This window comes from Balaenoptera borealis (assembly GCF_965194805.1).
Source record: "Balaenoptera borealis genome assembly, chromosome: 19".
Lineage (NCBI taxonomy): Eukaryota > Metazoa > Chordata > Mammalia > Artiodactyla > Balaenopteridae > Balaenoptera > Balaenoptera borealis.
This window is the reverse complement of record NC_138878.1, coordinates 62,919,271-62,944,284: the sequence shown is the minus strand read 5'-3', so window position 1 is coordinate 62,944,284 and position 25,014 is coordinate 62,919,271. Positions and strand designations below refer to the sequence as shown.

Below are 25,014 nucleotides of genomic sequence, written 5' to 3'. Positions count from 1 at the left end.
TCCAAGACAAGACTATGATCTTCTCATTGATAACTCGGGAAAGGGAAACATGTTGGGGGAGGTCCGGGTTAGGAGTCAGCAGCCAATTATCTTGGCAGGTGGAAGAGAGAGCTTCACTGCGGCACTGTCGGGGGAAAACAGAAAAGGGTGGTAAAAATGCTTGTCCCACAGCCACCCGCCCCTGCCCCCGGCCCTCCGCCCACTGGATTCGCTTGACCAGCACGGGGAGCAGGTTTTCCCTTCATCACCTAGCTCGGCACCTGGTCAACCCAACTCCATAGAGCCCTGATTCCTGTAGTTTTGAACCCAAAACTGGGACGTTTTGATTACGGAGCAGCTGCTGGAGACCAGCCGTCACTGGAATCCTGAAGTAGGGATATTTCTGAGCGGATTCAATGGTTGATGAGGGGGACGGCAGAACCCTAGGAATCATCAGTAGGTCGGCCTGGCAGATCAGTGCTTCAGAATGACAGGGAGTGCTCCCTCTGGACGCTTTGCTAAGGGTCTGCAGCCCCTTCTGTCTACTGGGCTGCCATCAGAGCCAGGGAGGGACTCTGGAAGCCCCTATGAACGTCAGTCGCCTCTGAGGGACTTGGTTAGTGGCCTCTCCACGAGTCTTGGCTGGTGGATGCTTGTTGGACTGAAGCCCAAGGCGGCAGATGCAAGGAAGAGCATTCTGGGTAGAGGGAAAAGCATGTGCAAAGTCCCAGGAGCAGGAGAAGGCACAACCAGTTTGTCCAACCGCCAAGTGCTCGGTGTGGCTGGAAAATGGGGGCGCTTGAGGCTGGAGAGGGGCTGGGGGTGGCAGAGGCAGGACCATGACCCCAGGAGGAAGGGTTCCGGGGCTGCCGGGAGCCCTGGGAGGGCTGTGAGCAGGTCAACTGTGGATATGGGCCAGGCACCCTCTAGGGCCAGGAGGTGGAACCGGAGAGAGAGACTGGAGGCCCTGAGGCCCGAGAGGAGGCTGGGGCAGAATTCAGGAAGGAGGACAGATGAGCCTGAGGCTGTGGGGCAGAGAAGTGGGGACAGGAGGGGGACAGGGACAGGCTTTGGAGGGGGCTCATTTTTCGGGGCTCCCACAGCCCCCCGTCCTCTGCCGCTACGCATGTTGGTTTCAGTGCTGTGCCACACACCTCCCCAGGCACACTGGAAGCCTTAGCGATCATTTGCTAAGTTCGTCTCGCCCTCATCCACCTCTTATTTGTCCTTCAGCTCCTTTGGAAAACCTCAGACTCCTGCCCAGGCCGGGTCAGGCGCTCCCCTTCCCCCACCCCTACAATACCCTGTGCTGCCTTCCCTCCCCCACGTGTCGCCCTGAAACGTCCTGCTGGGGTCTGAATCGGCTTCCCAATCATACTCGCAGAGGGCGCGGGTCTGCTCAGCCCCGGCCTCCCGTTAGCTTGGTAAAGGGAGTGGGTGAGGGTCGGGCAGGCGCAGCACTGGGGCCCGCCCCGTGCTCACTTCGGACTTCCAGCTTGCACTCGGCCAGGGCCTCCCCCAGCTCGTTGACGGCCCGACACGTGTAAGTCCCCGAGTCGAAGGAGGACGGGCGGCGGATGTTCAGCGTCAGGACCCCCAGGTAGTTGTTCGTCAGGTACTTGGGATCTCCGCTGATTTCCACATTGTTCTTCATCCAGACCACCTTGGGCTGTTGAGGAGAGTGGGAGAGGAAGCCATGTGACAGAGGGTCCCCTGGGAGATGGCAGAATGGGCCTTGGGAGGCAGATTTGGGTTCTCCTTTTGGCTGTGCCACCTCCTAATTTTGACTGGCTGACCTGGGATGAGTCGCTTCTCCTCTCTGACCCTCAGTCTCCTCTTCGGTAAGAGGAAGAGCCCGCTCCTTGTGGCGGCCCATAGGGCCCTGCACGATTTGGCCCCATTACTCCTCTGCCCTCACTTCCCACCCCCTCCTTCCATCTGCTGCACCCACACGGGCTGCCTTACTGTCCCTCAGACACAGGCAGACTCCCACCTCAGGACCCGGCACTGGCTCCTGCCTTTTCCAATACTGCTCTTCCCTCCTCTTTTCACCTAACCAGTGGGTGCCTATCTTTCCGGTCTCAGTTCCCCTGTCACTTCCCGGGTCCTAGACTGGAACAGGAATGCCCACGTTACACTCTCACAACTGCCTGCATTTCCCTAGCACACTCACCACCCTTTATAATTTTATAGTCATTTGTGTGACTTCGGATGAATGGCGGTCTCCCCCAACAGACGGGAACTCCTTGTTCAAATCACCAGCACATAGAAAGCCTCTGAAAACGTGTGTTGAATGAATGAATGCGTGATGTAAATAAATGAAGCGAATGAATGAACTGAATAAGTGAATGGATTGGTAGGGAAATAAATGAGCGGAATGAATGAATGGATGGAGTTAGTGAATAAAGCAGTAGACAGCGGTGATGGTGGAAGTGAAGGAAAGAATGCACGGGATGCCTACAGGAGCTGAGGCTAAAAATTGGCAAAATGTGTCAAAAGGGCCAGGCAGTCAATATTTTAGGCTTTTTGGGCTCTGTGGTCTCTGGGTCATGGACCACACGCAAACCATTAACGTGAAAGCAAAATAACAAAAAAGAAAAAGAAAAAAACGTTTTAAAAATTATTTATCCCCTTGTGGTCCAGTGGTTAGGACTCGGCAGTTTCACTGCCAGGGCCCGGGTTCAATCCCTCGTTGGGGAACTAAGATCCCACAAGCCACGTGGCACAGCCAAAAAAAATAAAATCTTAGAGAAACCGGTGGCAGGCGGATTTGGTCCGAGGGCTGTAGTTCGCCAGCCGCTGGTCTACGTGGGTCTTTGGAGTTCAAGGTTGCAAGTGTCCACATTCCCAGACAGCAGTCTGGAAACCAGATAGGGCAGGAAGACGCCAAGGAGCCCTGCAGGTTTAGACCCCCTCCGCCCCAAAGATTTCTGTTTTTGAGGGAAGTCAGAGTGTAGTGAGCTGAGACTTGGGCTCTGGTTAGAGCAGAGAGACAGGAAGTGGGTTAAAAGTGAGCAAATCCCACGAGCAGAGAGATAACTCAGGGAGAAAGAGCCCGTGTGGCGGGCAGGCAATGGGGCTTCACCTTGGTGAAGATTTCCCTACAGGGTTACACATTACACACATTGCGCGCGCGCGCACACACACACACACACACACACACACACACACACACACACACGGCACCTTCGGGTAGCCTCTGACGGCGCAGTTGAGAGCTGTAGCGTAACCAGCCACGACTACCCGGTCAGGTAGAGGCGTCAGGAACTTGGGAGGCGTTCGGAAGTCATGTTCCTTGTACTTAGGCATTTTGAAGGTGGCACCTGGGGGAGGGGTGACACACCTGTAAGGGGACAGATCCTGACTGTCCCCGGACCACCTCTCCTCCAGCACCAGGTGCCATCAACTTTGAGTCCAGGGAGGGAGACTGTATATAAAATAGATAACCAACAAGGACCTATTGTATAGCACAGGGAACTCTACTCAATATTCTGTAATAACCTATATGGGAAAAGAATCTGAAAAAGAATGGATATATGTATATGTATAACTAAATTACTTTGCTGTACACCTGAAACTAACACAACATTGTAAATCAACTATACTCCAATAAAAAAAAATTTTTAAAAACCGAGAGAGAGGGGGCACTGGGGCTGGCCCCCTCGGAGTGGTGGCAGTGGCCATACCTGTCTTGAGGATCCAGGCCGTGTTCTTGGAGACGCCAGGCAAGTCACTGAGCCCACAGATGTTCTCGCTGTAAACTCGGAAATAGTATTCGTTGCCCATGATGAGGTCTGACACGGTGCAGGAGGTTTGCCGGTTGTGTTCGTAGACGTTGAACCACTCCTACGGCATGGGGGATGGGGAGGGGCCGGGAGAGTCAGGGACACAGACCCAAGCAGGCGCCTCGCTCATAAAACCCACCGTTCCCCAGCAGCTCTGTTCACAATGGCCGGAAGGTGGGAACAACCCAGGTGCCCATCAGTGGATGAATGGACAAGCAAAACGTGGTCCATTCAAACCAGGGACTGGTAGGGGAATTCCCTGGTGGTCCAGTGGTTAGGACCCCACGCTTCCACTGCAGGGGGCACAGGTTCTATCCCTGGTCGGGGAAATAAGATCCTGCAAGCCGCACTGCGCAGCCAAAAACAAAAATCAAACAAAAAACCAGGGCCTAGCACTCAGCCATGAAAAGGGCTGAAGCACGGATACCTGCGACAATGTGGATGAACCTGGAAAACATGGTGCTGAGTGAAAGGAGCCAGACACAAAAGGCCACATAGTGTGTGACTGTGTCCGTAAGAAATGTCCAGGAGGGCCAATCCACAGGGCCAGGAAGCAGATGGGGGGTTGCCAGGGACGGCGTGGGAGGGAAAGGGCAGTGGCTGCTTCATGGACAAGGGGTTTCCTTTTGAGGTGATGAAAATGTCTTGGAACTAAATAGGGTGTTGCACAACACTGGGAAGGTGTGAAATGCCACTTGAAAATGGTTAATGCTAAATTTGGCTAGATGAATTTTACCTCAATAAAAAAGAAAGAAAAAGAAAACCTAGGGCTTCCCTGGTGGCGGAGTGGTTGAGAATCTGCCTGCCAATGCAGGGGACACGGGTTCAAGCCCTGGTCTGGGAAGATCCCACATGCCGCGGAGCAACTAAGCCCGTCAGCCACAACTACTGAGCCTGCGCGTCTGGAGCCTGTGCTCCGCAACAAGAGAGGCCGCGACGGTGAGAGGCCCGCGCACCGCGATGAAGAGTGGCCCCCGCTTGCTGCAATTAGAGAAAGCCCTCGCACAGAAACGAAGACCCAACACACCCAAATATAAATAAATAAATAAATAAAAATTAAAAATAAAAGAAAACCTATTAAAGAGTTCCCTGGTGGCCTAGGGATTAGGATTCCAGGCTTTCACTACTGGGCCCAGGTTCAATCCCTGGTCGGGGAAATGAGATCCCTCAAGCCGCCTGGCACCGCCAAAAAAAAAAAAGAAAAAAAATCTATTATGCACCAAATCTCAGCCAAAAGGCTTTCCTCCCTGTCCCGGCCCATTCTCCCACATTTCCCGGTGCCTCAGTTTCCCCAGCTGGGAAATGGGAACAACACACCTGCTCTGACAATCTGGCCAGCTTTTCTCCCCGCAAGCCCACTCCAGCCCGGGCCCCGCTGGTCTCTCACCATGGTTTTCTTGTCGGCTTTCTGGATGAAATACCCGGTGACCTCACTGTTGCCGTCATCCTTGGGGGGTTTCCACTCCACCAGCGCGTTGCTGCCCCACACCTCCTTCACCATCACCTTCTCCGGTGGCCCTGCCTTTTCTGGAAGATGGGGGGCGTGTTGTAAGTCACTCCAAGCATCCCTAAACGTCCAGTGCCTCACCTCCTCTCCCCTGTCCATCCCCACACCCTCTGATCTCTCTTAGGCTTTTTCCCACTCCGCTTTCCTCCCCTTCTGCCCCACGGCCACCTCACACCCTCCCCGGCTCCAGTCTCTCCACTTTCCCCTGTCCTGGGTCCTCCCATCTCCTCCCCTCCCCCCTCATCGCCGCCTCCTCCATCCCCTCCCGGCCTGCGGGCCGCGCACCCACGACCCGGATGTGGATGGTGGCCGTGTCCTTCATGTTCTCGATCTGCACGCTGAGCTCGTACTCCCCGGAGTCTGAGCGGGCAGCCTGGCGCACGAAGAACACTGTGTCCAAGTCGCTGGTGCGCACGTGCACGCGGGAGGTGTCTATGGGCGCCCCGCCCTTCGTCCACACCACATGCGGCCTCGGCTTTCCCTGTGCGGGGAGGCGGGGAGGGCGGCGAGGTTAGCCCGGGTCTCGCCCGCAGAAGCTGACCCCTCACCTCTGCCCCACCCCCCCGACCCCAGCTCGACGCACCTGGAAGGGAATGACGAGGTTAATTTGCTCCCCCACTTTGCGGATGTAAGTCTGGCGGAGGTGGCGGGGCAGCCGGATCTTGGGTTGCTCTGAGGGCACAAACCCAGGGAGGGGCTCAGCGCGGGGCCGAGGAACTCGACGGAGGGACAGACAGACCAGGGGCGATGAGGTTGTCGCGGGAGGCCCTAATGATGACTCCAACTTGGTCTTTAGGAGAGCAGAGTCGGGGGTCAGGAGTCCTCACCCACAATCTCCTGGATGGTGACCGGCTGGGCCAGGGTGACCGGCTGGCTGCGCCCGGCGATGTTGACCCCAACGACGCGGAAGGTGATTCTGGCTCCCGTGGGGAGGTTCTTGACAGTGAAGCCACAGCGCTCCACCAGCTCCGTGTTAGCAGGGATCCACTCGTCAGCTACGAGAGAGGAGCGAGGCTGGGGACCTTCCTTCAAGACCTTCCTAGGTGCCCCTCCGTTTGTGTCCTTTCAGCGCCTAGGGCCCCACCGCAATGAATAGCTGCAACGGACATTTCTTGAGCATTTCTTATGACCAGGTTGGAGCTAATTAATGTTGGCTCATTAACTCCTGCCTCCATTCTGTTATCCCCATTTTAGAGACGAGGAAACTGAGGCTCAGAGAGGGTAAGGGATTGGGGGTGGTAGTTACAGACAGCTCCTCGGATTTCCTGCTTGAAAATGGGTGCTTTTCCATCGTGGTTTTATTGCCATGGGTTGGTGAACCAATGTGAGTCAGACCAACAATCAACAGGGTGAACTCTAACAAAAGTATAATAGGTTCTGAAAGACAGATTGGGGAGGGGTGGGCAAGGGTAGGAACTGGGTAAAGAGCGCTGGGAAGAGAAAAGGAAGAAATTGACCAGAGACCACCCGTCCATCATTTACATGCATCCCCAAATTCTGTCATCACTGTATCCCGTCAAAATGGAAACTGTTTTCGCCATTTTTAGATGAGGAAACTGAGGCTTTAGAGGCTTGCCCAAGGTCACACAGTTACAAAGTGAAGGGACAGGATTGGAACCCACATCTGTCTGACTTAAAGCCTGGGATACAGTGTCAAAATGATCTTGTCTGTCTCCCCAGTGAGAGGACCATGTCGGAGATATCCCCAGAGCCGGGGCACTGGGCCTGGCATGGACTCAGTGCTCAATACGTGTTTGTTCCATGGAGGATTGAGAGTGGGATGTGTGGAAATATGGATAGGTGGATGGACAGACAGATGGAGAAACAATGCATAATTAGACGGTTGGATGGTCATATAGGCAAACGGATGGATGGAAAGAAGGGAGGGAGGGAAGAAACATAGTGGTGAAGCGATAGATATATGGATGAAAAAAATGTTACTGGATGGATGGATAGTTAAATGATCCAAAAAATTTTCAGATGGATAGAGAGATGGTTGGATGGATGACTGGGTGGGCAACTGGAAAAAAAGAAGGAAAGAAGGGAGGGAGGGAGGGAGAAATAAGAGGTGAAAAAGAAGGAAGGAAAAGAAGGAAGGAAGGAAGGAAGGAAGGAAGGAAGGAAGGAAGGATACATGGATGGAAGGATGGATGGATGGATGGATGAAAGATTGGTTGGATGGTTAGATGAATGGATAACTAGACAGAACAGAGGAGGAGCAAAGTAGGTAGTAGATAAATACTTGGATGGATGGATAAAAAGGTATCACTGTATGGAGGATGGGTGTAGCGGAGGGAGGAAGGGAGCGGGGAGGGAGAGAGGGGGGGAGGGAGGACAAGCTGGTCACTGGGGGCCTGGCTTGACCCATCCCATCCCAGGGATTCAGGCAAGCGCAGACAGAAGGGCAGTTCGCTATGGCAGAGATCTGTCCCTGCACTGCCCTATTTGCAGTCCTCTGGACCGGACACCCACTGGGACTCTGTGTGTGCCACTGCCCCCCAGCAGGCCAGACGGGGTAACTCACAGCCCTCCACGCAGTACTCCACCAGGTACCCATCGATGCCACCTGCCCCAATCCTATCTGGGGGCCGCCACTTGAGGGTGGTGGTGGTGTCTGTCACGTCCTCCACTGTCAGGTGCTGGGGTTCACTTGTGGGCGCTGTAAGAATCCACGGAAAGGGGAGGTGGGGTAAATGAGGGCTCAGGGGTCAGAGCTGGAGTCACTGGTCAGGAAAGGGATCAATATGGTGGGCCAAAGGTCAGGGAGCAAGGATGTGGTATCACGGGTCATTAAAACAAGATCTCAAGGAATCGTGAGGTCTCCAAGGGCAGGGATAGGTGTCTGTGTGGTAGGTCAGAGGTCAATGACATATTCGGGGGACAGCATGGAGTCTAGGATCATAGAGGTCGGTGGCTGTTGTATGGGGTCAGGAAGAGGTCAGGAGGATGCGTGGGGCTGGGGGGTCAATGTCTTGAGTTGCTGGATGAGAGGGGACAGAAGTCAGCAGAGTCAAGGGAGTAAAGGCCAGGGTGTAGGGTTAGAGATCAGTGACGGGCAGGCCATGGGTCAGAGGTGGACGGGGGCTCAGTGGGGGTGCAGAGAGGAATCACCAATAGGCAAGAAGGGCTTGGTGTTGACGCTGGGCTGGGAGACCCCAATGGCGTTGACAGCAAAGACCCGCATCTCGTAGAGGATGCCCTCGATCATATTGGTGGACTCATAGGTGGTCTCCGGGAAGACCTCGAAGTTCAGCTTCATCCAGCGCTGAGAGCCCTTCTTCTTCCGCTCCAGGAGGTACCCTGGAGGCCCCCACAAGCGGAGAGAAGTGGGAAGTCATGGGGAGGCCTGGGGTCCCAGGTCAGTTGGGGCAGTCAAAGGCACATCAAAAGGTCACATGACTCAGAGAGGTCTGAGGCCGTGAATCTTGAGTTGATCTCAGGATCACAGAGCAGTCAGAGGTCACCCGTCATGGGGTCAGGGATCAAGAAGGGCCACAGGTCATGAATCAGGGCATAAGGAGTCACAGAAAATCCTAGGCTGTTAGCCAAAGTGAGGATTCCCAGGTTGCTGGGGAGTGAAGAATGATAGGGAAGGCAAAAGGGACTGTGAGATATTGAAGACGGAAAACCGAGTTTCCGAGGGTGGTCACTGAGGATGCTAAGGGCTCTTGGAGGTCAAGGAGAAGTCAGGGGACAGGGGAGGTCAGAGGTCATGAGCACCGTGGCACACGGGCACTCACCGGTGACCGGCTGTCCCCCGTCATACTTAGGGGGCTCCCAGACTAGGGTGGCCCAGTCTTCTCCAACCGATGTGACACGCACAGCCTCCGGGGGGTCTGGGACATCTGGGGAAGGGGAGGCAGGGTGGTCAGAGGGCACCTCATGGCCTCGGGGAACCACCCCCTGGCTCAGCCCCCTTGCTCCCCTCTGCTCACCCACAACCTGCAAGAAGATGGAGGCCATGTCCTCGCCGACGGGGTTGGTGACCTTGATGGTGTAGTGGCCCTGGTCAGCTCGTTCTGCGCTCTCAATCACGAAGCTGCTTGTGTCTGCCCGCTTCTCGATGCGGACCCTGCCCTCGGTGCCTGAGAACACCTGAACACAGCCCACCAGATGGCCTTTTTCTACCCCTCTCAAAAGCCAGACCGGCCTCCACCCCTCCCCTGCCCAACAGTCTCCAATGGCTCCCCGTGACCACACGACGCACAGGCTGTGGACCCAGCACGAGAGGACCTGCTGGGTCTGCCCCCAGCCTCATCAACCCCCTGCCACTGCCCTCCTTGCCTTCCAGACACCACCCTTCATTAAAAACACCAGCCTGTCTCATCCCCAAGATTTTGCAAAGCTGATCACCAGGGCATGCAATGCCCTGACCCACTTCTCTATCTGCTATACCGTTACCCATCCTTTAGAACCCACCCAGAAGTCGCCTCCTCTGGAAAGCACTCCTGGATGCCCTCAGCTGAAAGTGACAGCCCACTTTGTCTGCTATGACAGAATCCTCATAGCTTCTGGTACCTCCCTTTCTCTCAGCCCTGATCACCCTGAACTGTGACTGTTTGGGCACGTGTCTGCCTCTCTCCAAAAGAGAAGGCTCCAGGAAGGCAGGGGCTGCATCTGATTCATGGCTGTATCCTCAATGCCTATGCAAGAGCCTGACATACAGGAAACATCAGGGGGTGTTTGCTGAGTGAAGGAATGAATGAAGATTGAGTCAAGTCTATCCGTTTTACAGAAGAGGAAACTGAAGCCCAGAGGAGAGAAGAAAAATTGAACTGTTCCAGGGCCTGGAACATACAAGATGAAAATATTTGTTGGATGGATGGATGGATAAGTGGATTGATTCATGGATAAATGGACAAATGGATTAATTACTGGATGAATTCATTAATCAATCAATGAACTGATGAATGGAAAGATGGTTAGATGGATGAATTGATGGATGGCTGGATTGACTGATTGATTAATGGGTTAATGGATGGATGGATGAATGGATGGAGGACTCATCATGTGCTAGGCCAGAACCATGTGATGAACAAATACAATCTCCAATCTTCACAACAACCCTCTGAAGAAGGAATCAAATTCCTCATTTTACAGACAATGAAACTGAAGCTCAGAGAGGGAAACCAGCTTGCCTGAAGTCACCCAGCAGAGCTGAGAGGGAGAAGTCAGGGCACGGGGGAAGCTCCACATACCTCGTCCTCCTTCATCCAGGTGGCGACAGGAGGGGGCTCCCCTGTGATGGACACGTCCAGCCTCAGCTTGTTTCCAGCCACGACCACGATTGAATTTTCTGAGGTCTTCCCCGAGAAGTCCAGGTGGATCTTTGGTGGCTCTGGTGGCAGAGGAGAGATTCTGGGGAACTTGGGAGTGGGCAGCTGGGCCCTCCCAATCCCCTTCAGAGGATCTCCTGAGAAGCTGGGTTCCAACAGCCACAGAGAACCAGCGGTCCAGGTCCCCTGCCCCTTCGCCCTCAGACCCAGGAGTCCCCGCCCCCAGCCCCTCCTCCCTCAGACCCAGGAGTCCAGGCCCCCAGCCCCCTCCTCCCTCAGACCCAGGAGTCCAGGCCCCCAGCCTAAGGACCACAGCAGCCTCTGGTCCTTACCTTGCTTGGGGACGTACTCCACCGTGATTTCTGGAGGACAAAGAAGACTGATGGTCAGGTCTATGGGGCCCCTTATCCCACCCTCACACCCCATCACCCTGGGACCTGGGGGCTTGGGAGGTGGATTCAGGCCCATGACTGTCCCTCCCCCCACAAGCACCTGCTGTCACCCCCAGCGTACAGTTAGGGAAACTTAATCCTGAAGGGGGTTGGGGTCTGGGAGGGTGGATGCTGTGGCACCCAGGGGGAGAACAAGGAGGTGTCCTCACCCAGGAATTTGAGTTTGGCCGAGAGGGACAGGGCAGAGCCGTCGGGCACAAATGTGTAGTCTCCCTCATCCTCAGGGTGGACATCGTCAATCACCAGTCTGTGGAACCTAAGGGGAGTGGGGGGGTGCAGGGCAAAGGTCAGGCCAGGTCGCCCTGGGGACCACCACGGAGAAACACGCTCCTCAATGCGGTCCCCGTGCTCAATGCAATGCTAGTGCCTGGGCCCACATCTCGCTCTGCCCCTTACTAGCTGTGTGGCCTTGGGCAAGTCACTTAACCTCTCTGTGCCTCCGTTTCTTCACCTATAAAATAGAGGTAATGTTCACAATCTACAAGGGGGTTGTTGTAAGGCATTTAGAAGACTCCCTGGCACCTGGTAAGTGCCCTGTAAAGCATTAAGATTAGTTCTCGGCATTATTGACACCATCAGCAGGCAGGGGCCTTACACAGAACCCAGAAAAAGTCTACGTCTGCCAAGAGCTATTATCAGGAAATCCACGGGGGCACGACGTTCTGCTGGCATCACAGTGGTTCTCGGCATTCTGCAGATTACCAGGTGTTTATCTCAGGTGTCCACATGCTACGCTTGGAATTCCAGCCCCGTTTCCCTAGCTAGGTGGCCTCCCCGCCAAAGTTGACTCTTTGCAAATATAGTCACAAGTTTCCCGTCCTGTAGCCGTGACCCTTGCAAAGAGACCTTGCCGCCTGTGACCTCCTTTGCCCCATAGGATATAGTGGAAGTGACACTGGGACAGCACTCAGCCCAGCCCTCAGAGGCCCTCTTCGCTTCTGCTCTCTCTCGGGACACCTGTGTCGGCCACGTGAATATGCCAGGACCGGCCTCCTGGGGAATGAGGCGTCCCACAGACCAGAGTGGAGGCAGCCCAGGTGACCCAGATGAGGGCCTGAGGGAGCCCAGGAAGATGGCCATCTGAGATCAGCCAGCCTCCAACCAACCCCGAGACTCACAGTGAAATAAACCCTTGTGTTTTATTGTTGTTGTTTGTTTTGTTTTTTCGCAGTCCTGCATGGTTTGTGGGATCTTAGTTCCCCGACCGGGGATTGAACCCAGGCCATGGCAGTGAGAACAGAGTCCTAACCACTGGACCGCCAGAGAATTCCCTAAACCCTTGTTCTTTTAAACCACAGAGTCTGCAGACCACGTCCGCAGTTCACTCCGTACCTCCCGACGTGGGTTATGGTGATCCTCTTGCTGGGCCGCACCTCGACCCCATTCTTGTACCACTTGCCCGTGACCTTCTCATCGGACACCTCACACTTGAACACGGCCTGTTCTGAGGCCTTCACCATCACATCTGCGATGTCCTGCAGGACCTCCAGTTGTTTCTCTGGATGGGGAGGGAAGGAGAGGGGGCCATCAAACTGCGGTCATTCCACAAAGATTGGCGAACACCCATTATGGGCCAAGCAGTGTCCCAGGTTCTGGGATTCTGGCCGTGAAACAACCCAGAAACAATCTGCGGGCCTCGTGAGCTCACGTTCTAGTGGGGAGACAGGCAGTGAATGGGAAACACATAAACCAATAACTAGAGGGAATGATGAGGCCTGAGGGATGATGGCAGGGAGGCCGCAGAAGGCTCCCAGGTAGAGGGCACAGCATGTGCAAAGGCCCTGCAGAGGAAAGCAGGCTTGTTGGTTTGGGAAACAGCCAGCAGGCTGGTGCGGAGTGAGCAAGGCAGATGTGGGAGATGGCACAGGCAGGACACATCCCATGGGCCACGGAGAGCACTTTGCATTGACTCTGAGTGAGGTGGAAACCGCTGGAGGGTGTTGGGAACATGGCTGGGGTCTGACTTACACTTTTTTTTATTTTAGTTTTTTAAATAAAACAATGCACTTGTATGGCTTAAAAATAAAATGATAAGAGGATGTAGATATAGAGCGGGAAATCTCTCACCCAACCACTTCCAGTCGCACCAGTCTCGATCCCTTCTCCAAAGACACTATAGCCAGTTCATAGCCAGAAAAGCAAAGACGTACATACAGTTCATTCCCTTCTTTCTTTCTCTTTCTTCCTTCCTTCCTCCCTCTTCTTTCCTTCCTTCCTTCCTTCCTTTCTTTCTTTCCTTCTTTCCTTCCGTCCTCCCTCCCTCCTTCCCTTGCTGCCTCTCTTTCCCCTCCATACAAATAGTGGCATATTTGCTTCTTCACCTAACAATATATCTTGGAAACCCTTCCAAATCACTAACTAAAAATTGTCCTCTTTTATGGCTACAGAGGGAACTACCATCATTTATCTGGCCTATCAATGACTCGGGCTTTTTTTTTTTTTTTTTTTTTTTTTTTTTACTTTTTATATTGAAAATATTACAGACTCACAGGAGTTTGTAAAAATAGTACATAGAAAAAAAGGGGGGGAAATAGCACGTAGAGTCCCATGTACCCTTCGCCCAGCTCCCCCAATGGTGACATCTCTCGTAACTGTAGTCCACTATCCAAACCAACATGGGTCCAGTCCTGTGAACTAGACCACAGAATGTGTTCAGTTTTCACCATCTGACATTTTGCAAGGATCACTCTGGCTGGAGTCGGGGTTGAGGCACAAGTGTAGAAACAGAGAGAGCAGTGAAGAGACTATTGCATCAGTTCAGGGTATGAGGGGGATGGAGACCTGGGCCAGGTGAGGGCAATAGAGGTGGAGAGAAGTGGTGAGATTCAGGATATCCTTTGAAGGTGGAGCCACTGGGATTTGCTGGTGAATCAAATGTAGGGTATGAGGCAAAGAAGGAGTCAGGGACAGCTCCAAGATTTGGGGCTTGGGCAACTTCGAGCGGCGTGTTGAAGCATGTGCAGTGCAGCTCCCTGCCCCACCGGGAGGCCCCCTACCTTCCACGATGAGCTCCGCCTCACACTGGCCGCCGTTGGTCATGACCTGGTAGTGACCACTATCCTCCAGGGTCACATCCGAGTAGATGAGGATGTGACGCTTCCCATCCTTCTTTAAGCGGTACATGGCCTTGAAGGAATCCTCCCGCGTCAGTTCCACGCCATCTTTCATCCTGGGTGGAGGGGACAGGAAGGGGAGAAGTGAGGGGCCCGCTTAGGCCGGAGTCTGGATGTCAGAGGTGAGTGAGGGGCCAGACAGACAGTCCTGAGCAGGAACCAGGGGTCAGAAGGGAGATCACGAAAAGGAGGAGAGACAAAGGTTGACAGAGGCGTCTAGAATGGATGGATCACAGGTGGGGATTGCGGAGAGAAAGAGGAAGAAGAGGCCACAGGCTACAGGTCTCAGTTGGAGGTCAGGAGACACAAAAAAGGGTCATGGGGAGAGGTCAGAACATGGAGGACGTTCGGGGTCACAAAGAGATGTCAAATATTGTGGCCTCAGTAAATGGTGCTTCCCTGCTTGGGCCAGTCTTCCCACTTCACTTCTACCTCCTCATCATTCGAACCTCAACTCAATCATCACCTCCTCCAGGAAGCTTTCCCTGACCTCCTGAGTCCTTTTCTCCTATTAAAAAGTGGTTATAGCATCAGTTATTGCTCCTCTGCAATATCAATACTTGTCAAAATAGAACTTTGATATTTATTTGTGTGATGACTTTATTAATGCCTGTTTCCGTTTTCAACACACACACACACACACACACACACACACACACACACACACACTCCGCCCCAGCAGTTTGCCAGATCATAAACTCCACAAGGGCAGGTGCCATGTTAATATATATTCTCTCCATTTTCTCTCCAATACATAGAAGAGTGCCACCACACAACAGGTGCTCAATAAACACTTGTTGGATGGGGGAATAGATGTAAGAATGGACGAATGGATGGGTAGATGGGTGAGTGGGTGGACGGATGGGTGGATGGATGGATGAATCAATGGGATGGGTGGGGAGATGATGGATGGATGGATGGGGGGGCTGGGGAGATGGATGGATGGATACATGAATGAATGATCAAAGGATGGATAATTGGTTGAATGGGTGAATAAATAACTTAAAGAATCAGAAATAGCAGGGATCAGGAAAAAGACCTGGAAGAGGATGGGATGGGGAGAGGTCAGAAGTTTCAGAAAGAGGTCATGGGTGAAGATCAGGATTTATAGAGAAAGACTGAGGTCTCCTGGAAACTACCAGTTAAAGGTCTGAAATCTTCAAGAGAGGTCCTGGGGCTTCCCTGGTGGCTCAGTGGTTAAGAGTCCGCCTGCCAATGCAGGTGACACGGGCTCGAGTCCTGGTCCTGGAAGATCCCATATGCCGCGGAGCAACTAAGCCCATGCACCACAACTACTGAGCCTGTGCCCCACAACTACTGAAGCCCGCGGGCCTAGAGCCCGTGCTCCGTGACAAGAGAAGCCAGGGCAGCGAGAAGCCCACGCACTGCAAGGAAGAGTAGCCCCTGCTCGCCGCAACTAGAGAAAGCCCGCGCGCAGCAACGAAGACCCAATGCAGCCAAAAATAAATTAGTAAAATTAAATTAAAAAAAAAAAAAAAAAGAGAGAGGTCCTAAAGATCAAGGTTGAGGTAAAGACGCTGTGGGCATCTGTAGGGAGATCAGGGGTCAAAAGTCACTTACCACATGACTTGGGCACCCTCTTCTGACACCTCCACTGCCATTTCTACCCGGTCGCCCACAAACACCTGCTGGTCCTCGAGGGGTGTGATAATCAAGACTGGGGGTTCTGTGGGGTGCGGGGCAACAGGAGGTCAGTAGTTTCAGGATCCCCTCCAGAGCCCAACTCCCCAAGCTCACGCCCAAATCCCGGCCTCACCTCTGACGAAGACCTCAGTGAAACACTTCTCATCTTTGACGACGACCTCATAAGCAGCATCGTCCGCCAGTGTACACTTGTTGATGGTGAGAATTCGTTTCTTACCAACATTCTCAAACACGTGCCTGATGCAAAAGTCTCAGCTCAAGCCAGGGCATGGAGGAGATTCTGCATCCACCCATCTATCCTCAGGACAAGCCACTCCCTCTCAGAGACAAATTGTGTGGGAGGAGATCGATGGTCCAATTTCTAGTATTTAAGTAACCACAGCGGAAATACTAACCGTCCACCCATATCCGTCTTCTTCCATTTAGCAGTGACACACAGCAACCCACCTAGAGAACTACATTTCCCAGCCTCCTTTGCGGCTGGCGCGGGCCGCACCACTGAGCTTGGACCAACGGAACATGAATGGATGTGATGGCATAACTGCTAGGTCATCTCTAATTTTGCGGTGCTTGTTCTAGACTTCTCTCCTTCCAGCTTCCTGTCTGATAGACACAGATGTGCCCATGACCCGCTTCAATCATGCAGATGAGGACAACACCACAAGAAATGGTGTAGCCAAAAAATACGGAACCTGCGTCTAGCTCAATCCGCCAGAAATACCTTTCTCTCTAAATTAATACGTTCTGGGGACTCTTTGTTACAGCAACTTAACCTGTATCTTAATTAACATAATTTTTATCTTATCCAAAATGCTCGTGATGAGAAATTTAGAAAACACAGCCAAGGGGAAAATAATAAAAATAGAACCCATCCATAATTGTATCACCAAGAGATAACAGCTACAAATATTTTGGCCTCTCTCTTTCCAATCTTTTTATATCTAATCTATATGTAGATTAACATTTTGTGAAGCAGAGATAAGCACTATGCTTCTGCACATAACACTAATCTTGAACAGCTTCCCATGTTTAAATTTTAGAATATCTTTTTTAGTGACTGCACAGCACCTTAACATGGAATTGTATGTTTTGGTTATTTGACTTTTTGCTACAGCAGCAAATGCTCCAGTGAACGTCCTTGCAGCTAAATATGCATAACCATGATCATGCCCTTACGATAAATACCTAGACTTGCACAATCTAAAGGTTTTGGGGGGACTTCCCTGGTGGTCCAGCGGGTAAGACTCCGCTCTCCCAATGCAGGGGGCCTGGATTCGATCCCTGGTCGGGGAACTAGATCCCGCATGCCGCAACTAAGACCTGGCACAGCCAAAACGAAATATTTTAAAATTAAATAAAGGCTTTTGAATACACTGCCCTTTTGGAGATTTGCCGATTTACATTCTCACCAATAACATGTGGACCTATTTCCCTATGTCTTCTCCAGCTCCATGTTTTATCCTTTTTTTGGGGGGGGGGGGGGCTGCACCCTGGCATGAGGCATTTATCATTTTGTAAAGTTTTTGCCCATCTGGAGAGCAGAAAGACCGTTGGTGGGTTTTTTTTGTTTGTTTGTTAATATTTATTTTATTTATTTATTTGGCTGCGCCGGGTCTTAGCTGTGGCATGCGAGATTTTTAGTTGCAGCATGTGGGATCTTTAGTTGTGGCATTCGGGATCTTAGTTCCCTGACCGGGGATCGAACCCGGGCCTCCTGCATTGGGAGCGCAGAGTCTTAACCACTGGGCCACCAGGGAAGTCCCAAGACCGTTGTTCTGAATTGTGTTATTATTATTGGTGGTGGTGGTTGTGTTTGCAAGGTTGAATATGTACTTAGTGAATTAGCTATTGGGTTTCTTCTAACTGAATTCCTGTTCTTCATCGCCTTTGTCTATTTTTCCACCGGGGTATTTGCACTTTTCATATGGATGAGGGAGCGCCCTTCCTGGGTTAAGAGTGGCCAGCCTTATTTCTGGACTCCCTCTCTGGGACTTGGATACCCCCCCAACCCGGGGACTGCCCCTCTCACATACTTGCTACTTGGTTTGATTTCCTGGCCGTTCTTGAACCACTTGAGGGGAAGGTCTGGGTTGCTAATCTCTACCACCAACTTGATCTTGTTGCCTCTGTCCACTTGGTAGGCTGGATCCAGCTTCTTCGTGAAGGCTGGAGATTGAGGGATGCAAGAGGGATGGAGCTGAGAGGTTCTCACTGCCTTGAGCTGTCAAGTCTCCCTCCCCAGACCACCAAGGTCAGAGAGCTTCCTATGAACTTGGAGGCCCCTGAGAACTGGCATCTCTATTACTCCTCAGATTAGGACCTCCAAAAGATAAGTCCAGGGTTCAAACATCAGATACCTACGATGCTGGAGTCCCTATGGGCAGGGCCCATCTCCCCTCAGACCAGCACTGACCTGAACCCTTCTTGACCTCGACCTTGGCCTTCTTGAGCCGCTTCAGCATGCCCCGGAGGTCAGTGATGCCATACTGGAAGGCAATCCTCTCATACTCGCTCTTCTTTGCCCCTTTCAGGAGCTCCCAAATCTCAGGCGGGATGCCTAGATCATCGTCATCTTTCTTCTTTTTCTTCTCCTCCTCAACCACCTGCCTGAAGGTGGGGAGAACAGGCCGGGGCCACCAGAGAGTGAGGCGGTGAGGGTCTCCCTCTGCCTTCTCCACCCACTTGCTGTGTCACTTTCTCTCTCTGGGTCTGTTATTCCTTATCCTGTCCCACCTGAACCATTGCCCCAGCCTCCTCCCTGGCCTCCTGACCTCATCTCATCCCTTCCGCTCCAGTTGGTTCCCCACTTGGCCCCAGAGGGCTATTTCTGCCCCCACATCAGATGCCACCCCTTCCCTGCTCAAAACTCCTCCATAGCTCCCCATTGCCCTCAGGAGGAAACCCCAGCAACTCAGCCTCGAAATCACAACCTCACCCTCTGTCCCATCAAACTCCCACCACTATCCAAACCACGCTACTTGCCTTTTCCTGAGCACTCTGGGCTCGCTCCTGCATCCCAGCCTTTGCACAACGTCTTTCCCTGCCTGGACGACCTATCTCCACCTGCTCTTCAATCCTACAAATGCTAGTACCGAAGTTCCCTCCTCCACGAGGCACCCCCTGTCCTGCCAGCAACATCAGTTGCCCTCACTCTGAGCTCTCACAAGGCCCTCGTGGGACCTTCTCTCTGACCACACTAAACCGTCTTGGTCTGTGTCTGTGTCGGCTGGACCAGACCCATCTTCCCAAGGCAATGAGTGACTCAATGTCAGGGAACCAGTCAAACTTCTCCCTGTCCCCTGATCAGGGCCTGGTAGACGGGAGGCCTCAGAAGATGTTTGATGAGTGAGAGAGAGTGAATCTCTGGAAAGAAGGAAGGAAGGGAAGGGAACAAAAGAAGGATAGATGAGTGGGTGAATTTGGGGGACATATGAATATCTGGATTGATGTACAGAGCATTAGGTGGGGAACTGGTAAATGGGTGGAGGGGTCCGTGGATGGCTAAGCTGATGGATGAATGGGTCAATGGATGGGTGGGTTGGTAGGGGATGGGTGGCATTAAGATAGGTGGATGGGTTGATGGAGGATGGCTGGGTAAGTGGGTGGATTGATGAGTTGGTGGCAGATGGTTGGGTGAGCACAGTTGGGTGAATATGTTGATGGAAGATGCCTGGGAAGATGGTTGGCTGGGTAAAGACAAACAGATGAATGTATTAGTAAATGGAGTTGTTGGGGATTTGGTTATGGGGATAGTTGAGTGAGTAGAAGGATGGATCCGTGGACCAGCAGATAATGAATAACTGAGTGACTGGACAAGCATCATGTAGAATAATATAAATTTGCCAATATTCAATCATTTTTTACCTACAGAATAGCAATTTCATATAGATGAGTCTAACAGAGAGCTATCTGGGAGGATGGGTGTGCCGTTGAAGAGGTGAACAGTTGACAGAGGAATGCCTGGCTAGATGGGGAGGTGGATGAGTAGATGGGTGGGATGTTGGACTCAGTTGAAAGAGAGATACAGGTGCAGATGGATACACAGGTGGGAAGGTGGATGCACGGTAGACAGATGGCTGGTGGAAAGGTGGACAGTTGGGCGCCTCAATAGATGGGGAAGTGGATGATGCAGTAGGTGGGTGAAGGATGAATGAATGGGTGAATGAATGGGTGGCTAAGTGTAATGGCCGATGCATGGATGGACAAGTGGGAAGAGGGGGGTAGATGAATGGATATGTGGGCAGATGGATGGGCGGTGGGCAGGTAGGTGGATGGGTAGATCCGTAGATGGATAAATAGGTAGCTGGTTGCCTGAATAGATGAGTGGGCAGACTGATGAGTGGGTGGGTTGATTAGTAGATGGATAAATAGTAGCTGGTTGGATGGATGGATGAGTGGACAGCCAAGTGGATGGATGGATGGTTGGTTGGGGGAACAGGCGGATGAGTGGGTGAATTGGAGCCTGAGTGGACAGGAAAGTGGATTTGAGGGTGATGGGTTAAAGGGTGGGTAGGTAGGAGAATTGATGGGCAGACTGTTGGTTGGGTGGGGCTGTGGGTAGGGGTGTGGGTGAATGGGCGGATGGGTGAATGGACAGGTGGCTGGATGGGCAAGGAATGGGTAGATGGAGGGGAGGTAGAGTCCCAGGATGGCAGTGGGGAAGCAACGGGGGGCAGGGGGGCCTCACCCACCATCCTTCTCCTCCTTGAGCCCCCACCTCCCCTTTCTGTGCCAGGCAGGGGGGGGGGACTCACCTCTTCTTCAACAGGCCGCTGAAATCCAGCTCACCTTTGCCTTCCAGTGTCCTTTCACCCCTGTGGCCATTGAGAGGGAGTGTGAACCCCAAGGAGGTCCCGACCCTCAGACTCACCCTGGGTCCCCACTCCTTGCCCTCCCTGACCCTCCCCTTCTCCCACAGCTGCCCCTCCCAAGGGACACCCTCCCACGGTCCTTGGCACCAGGACATACTCCTGCCCCTCCCCAGGGTCCAGGGTCACTTACGAACGCTTGAAGCTTTCTAGAGTCTGCCCAGCGGCGTCCTGATGGGGCGCTGGGGAGAGGCAATGGGGGAAGGGAAGGTGAGCTCGGAGACAAGGCCTGATCTAAGACCAAGGGCGCCCACCCCGGGCCTGCACAACCTCCCCCAGACCCCTTTTCCTCCATCTCTTGGGCCAGCACACCCTCTCACTTGGGCCTGGACACCCTCTGCTTGTGGACGCATTTCCCTAGCTGCCATGCACCACCCTCTCTCAGCGGCCTGTATCCCCCTCCCACCTGGACCGGCTGGCCCTTCTGCCCGGGGCTAGGCAACCTCATTCCCTGTGCCCTCCATGTTTAAGTCCCCACACATCCTGGGCTGCAGATGCCCCAAAACCTGTACACCCTCAGAGTTCCATACACATGCTCCCAAATCTGTGTAACCTCCCATCCATCCTGTATACCCTCACCCTAAACCTGTCCACCCTTAGACCCCCCTGAAATAAACAGGAGACAATACAATGGAAATTATACTTTAAAAAACAAAAAACAAAAAAAACACCTGGGACACCCTCACTTCCCGAGCCCTTACTGACACTTTCTCAAGCTTGTACACTGTGACCCTGGAATCTACATAACTCACCTCCTAAGCTCCACGTGAACACCCCCAAACCCTGAACCTTTTCACCCCCAAATCTACACCTCCTCACCCTCTAAGCCGGTAGACTGTCTCCCCAATTTTGAAGAACCTGAGCCCTGCCTCTCTGCTCCATCTTCCGAAAACCTGTGCCCGCCTTATCCCCACATCAGTACACTCTCCCAACACCTGGCTGACAGATCCATCCCCCCAACCAGACCCAAGACCCCTGGCCCCCACCCCCGCCAGCGTACCCTCCACATCAATTTTGAAGGTACAGCTGTCGCAGATGTCCTTGGCTTTGACCTCGAGGCGGTAATCCCCGCGGTCACCCAGTACCACCTTCCCGATGTGCAGCTCCAAGGCGTATACCTGGGGGCCAGGCCAGGGGTATGGGTGCACATGACCGACCCCCAGTGCCACCCCACCTCCCCCAGAGCCCACCTCACAACTCTCTCTGAGTGCCCCCAGGAAGGGCCAGCTGTCTCTTCCCATGCCTGGACAATCTTGACCTCTGGGGGCCTGCGTCCCTGACCCTGAGAGCTCTCTGGGCACGCACACGCCGTGCCCAAGTGCACCCTGCCCTGGCCCAAACATTCTTCCCTCCTGCCCGGCACAACCTCTACCAAGGAGCTCCACACGACCTCCAGCCCTGGCCCACAAGCCCTCGAGTCCCCACAGTGTCCTCACATTGCTGGCAGGGTCGTGGGACTCCTTGAAGGAGAATCGGGCCCCACTCTTGCTGACCAGCTCCAGCCACTTCCCCTTGAACCACTTGATGGTTGGTTTGTCCGGCAGCTCTTTCCCGTTCAACTTGGCCAAGATCACGGCATCCTTTCCTGGGTAGGGGTGGAGGGGTGGGAGGGAATGGCCAGGCAGGAGTCATAAGACTCCACAGAGAGGACTGGGAAGCCGCGAGACCCCAGCCCCGCCTCCCTCAGACCCAGGAGCCCAGCCCCCCACCCGATCCTCCCCGAGGCACCCCTCACCAGCCTCCACCGACACAGAGTCTGGCTTCTTCAGGAAAATGCCGGTGGGCTCCTCAGTGGTGGGAGACTGGTCCTCAGGTGGGGCTTCTGCTCAGGAGACAGGATTAGGGGGTCTAAGGCCGGCCAGGGAGGGGGCGGCAGGCCACTTTGGGGGCGGGGTTGAGAGTGAACGAGGGACCCTCTGCTCAGCAGTCAAAGACCTTGGGGGCACAGTGGCTTCTCCTGACCTGGGAGAGATCACGCGTCATCCAGGTAGCTGCGTGACCAGGTTCCCCGCCCCTTTGGGCCTCAGTTTCCCCATCTGTGAACCGGATGGTCTTAAACGGGGCTTTGGGGTAGGAGAGGGTAGACTGGGGCGTTCAGAGCTGGGCAGGACTCGGGGATGAATCAGCCAGTTGCTGGGGGCTTGAAGGCCAGGCTGAGGGGCTAGGCTCTGTCCTGGAGGCACTGGGGAGCCACGGAGGGCTGTGAGCAGGGGAGGGCGGTCAGCACTGGAGCTGTGGGGACGGTGGACTAAAGGAGAGAGAGCGGGAAGGTGCAGAGGGGCCGGGGGGGGCTGGGGGATAAGGTGCCAGGTTCTGCCCGACCCTCTGGAACACCATCTCACCTTTGGGGGGCTCTGCAAGAGCCTCTTGAGGTGGCGCTTCCTTGGGAGCCGGTTTGGTGGCATCTTTGTCTGCGGGGGCACCTTTGGCCGCTGTGAGGCAGGAGATGTTCAAAGTTGAGCACCACGTGCTCAGCGTTCTCCTCTTCCAGAACCCAGGAATGCATGTCCCTGGGCCCCTCCTCCTTCAGAATCTGGAGTCCAGCAGTCCAGGTGTAAATTTATCTCTAATCCCAGAGTTTGTGAGATCCGGTTTCTCCTTGCCCCAGGCAGGCCATGCCCCATCTACCCAGGCCACCAGCCTCTGACCTTTTAGGACTTGGTGGTATAATTAGCTCTTCCCCTGGGCTGGAAACTGGATACTCGTGCTGACCACAGCATCTTTCACCCGCCCTGCCTGCTGGCGCCTGGCCCGCTGGGGCCCCAGCTGCAGCGAGGGGCTGGACCACCATCCCTCAGCCTGGCTGGTCTGGTGCCAGTGGACTGGACACCCCGGGAGGAGGGGTCCTCCCTGGGGGCTTGTGCCTCCTCTGTTCACTGCCTCATAGAGAGAAAGCCCCATCCCCATATAAAGAAATGCCTCCAGTCCCATTCAAAGAAGGGCCCCAAAACTGCACATAAAGAAAGGCTCTCCAGCCTCTATATGGAGAAGGTCCCCTAATTCCTACACGGGGAAGCCCCAATTCCCATTGAAATGAGGTCCCCTCAACCTTGTACAGAGAAGTCTCTCCTCACCACACAGAGAGGAACCTCTAATATCTAGGCACACAAGGACCTCACTCCCCTGCCGCGAAAGGCCCCAATCCTCACTCAGAGAAGAGACCCCAGTCTCTTCCCAGAAGACCCCATCCCCAAATGTAGAGGACCCCAAACGCCCTGCAAAGACTCTGCAGTCTACAACCACAGGACTCCCATCCTCAACGAGAAAAAAGGGACACAAATTCATAATCAGAGAATCTCCATCTGCACCCAGAGATAAACCCCCAACTCCCTACAGAGAAAGGAACCCCTACCACCCCACAGGGAAGGGGAACCCCCCTCCCACCTAACACAAGTATGGGACCCTCCCATCCCACACAAGGAAGGGAGCTCCTCCCCACACAGAGAAGTCACCCCATTCTCCCAACCCCACAGAGGGAGAAGCCCCCAAACCCCATTCAGAAAACAGAATCGCATCTCCACATAGGGAGGAAGTCCCCAAATCCACCTGGTTTTTCCTCAGGCATGTCGGCGGATCTGCTCCCTCTCCTCTGACCGCAGCTGCGTCCCGATGGGCCTTAGGGAGGACAGGTGGGCCCCCGGGGGAGCCCTTTAAGGAGTCCAGAGACTCCCAGGAGGCCCTGGGAGGCATCAAACGCGCCACCCCACCCTCCCCTGCAGCCCCACATTCCGCCTGTGTGTTCTAAAGGGCGAGAAATAACAGCTGGACAAGGAGAGATGGCTGAATGCCAGGTCCCCAGGGAGGAGGGACTGGGGTTCCGACACCTGGGTCCAAGGCAGGACGTGCCGGAGGCGGGGGACTCCCGGGTCTGAGGGAAGGGGGCCTGGGGGCCTGGACTCCTGGGTCCAGGTGCAGAAGGGACGTGGAGTCCAAATTTTTGGGTCCCAGAGAAAGAAGGATGAGGGCCTGGACTCTTGGGTCCTAGGCGGAGGGACAGTAAAGGACTGGGGTCTGAAGTGGGTGAGGGCTCTGAGCCAGAACTCCCGGCATGGGGGTTGAGGATGGTGGGGAAGACAGGGTCTAGAAAGCCATTCTTAGTATCTGCAAGTCAGGAGTTTTCGGGAAACCAGAGCCGGGAGGGAGGGTCCGGTTTCCCAGGGTAGGCAGGATGGCCGCGGGGGAGGCGGGGTGGGGGGAGGTCTCTGTGCCCGCAGGGAGGGCACTGAGGGTCGGGGACTCCGGAGTCCCACCCCCGGGCGTGGGCATACATGATGGCTTGGGGCCCCGGCCACCTGGGACCCCGGATTGGCCGCGGCCCCTCCTGGGACCGCGCCCTGCGGGCTCCCCGCGATGGTTCCCGGAGCGGGCG

General features: G+C 54.1%; 1 protein-coding gene across 1 annotated transcript; it reads right to left on the bottom strand.

Annotated features, from left to right (window-relative positions):
• On the bottom strand, positions 1-24,351 carry MYBPC2 (myosin binding protein C2). The gene is made up of 28 exons (XM_082367705.1): positions 24,192-24,351; positions 22,988-23,077; positions 22,381-22,467; positions 22,082-22,230; positions 21,646-21,763; positions 20,779-20,827; positions 20,532-20,591; positions 18,191-18,384; positions 17,811-17,943; positions 15,890-16,014; positions 15,694-15,799; positions 13,996-14,168; positions 12,332-12,497; positions 11,149-11,255; positions 10,880-10,909; positions 10,470-10,609; positions 9,207-9,366; positions 9,012-9,116; positions 8,383-8,571; positions 7,796-7,930; positions 6,099-6,266; positions 5,855-5,943; positions 5,557-5,752; positions 5,152-5,291; positions 3,666-3,825; positions 3,166-3,302; positions 1,462-1,648; positions 1-124 (listed from the first exon to the last, which is right to left on the bottom strand). Exons 1-28 carry the CDS (start codon positions 24,208-24,210, stop codon positions 114-116), a joined length of 3,423 nt encoding a protein of 1,140 aa, XP_082223831.1. The 5' UTR covers positions 24,211-24,351; the 3' UTR covers positions 1-113.
• Positions 24,352-25,014: the final 663 nt, after the last annotated feature.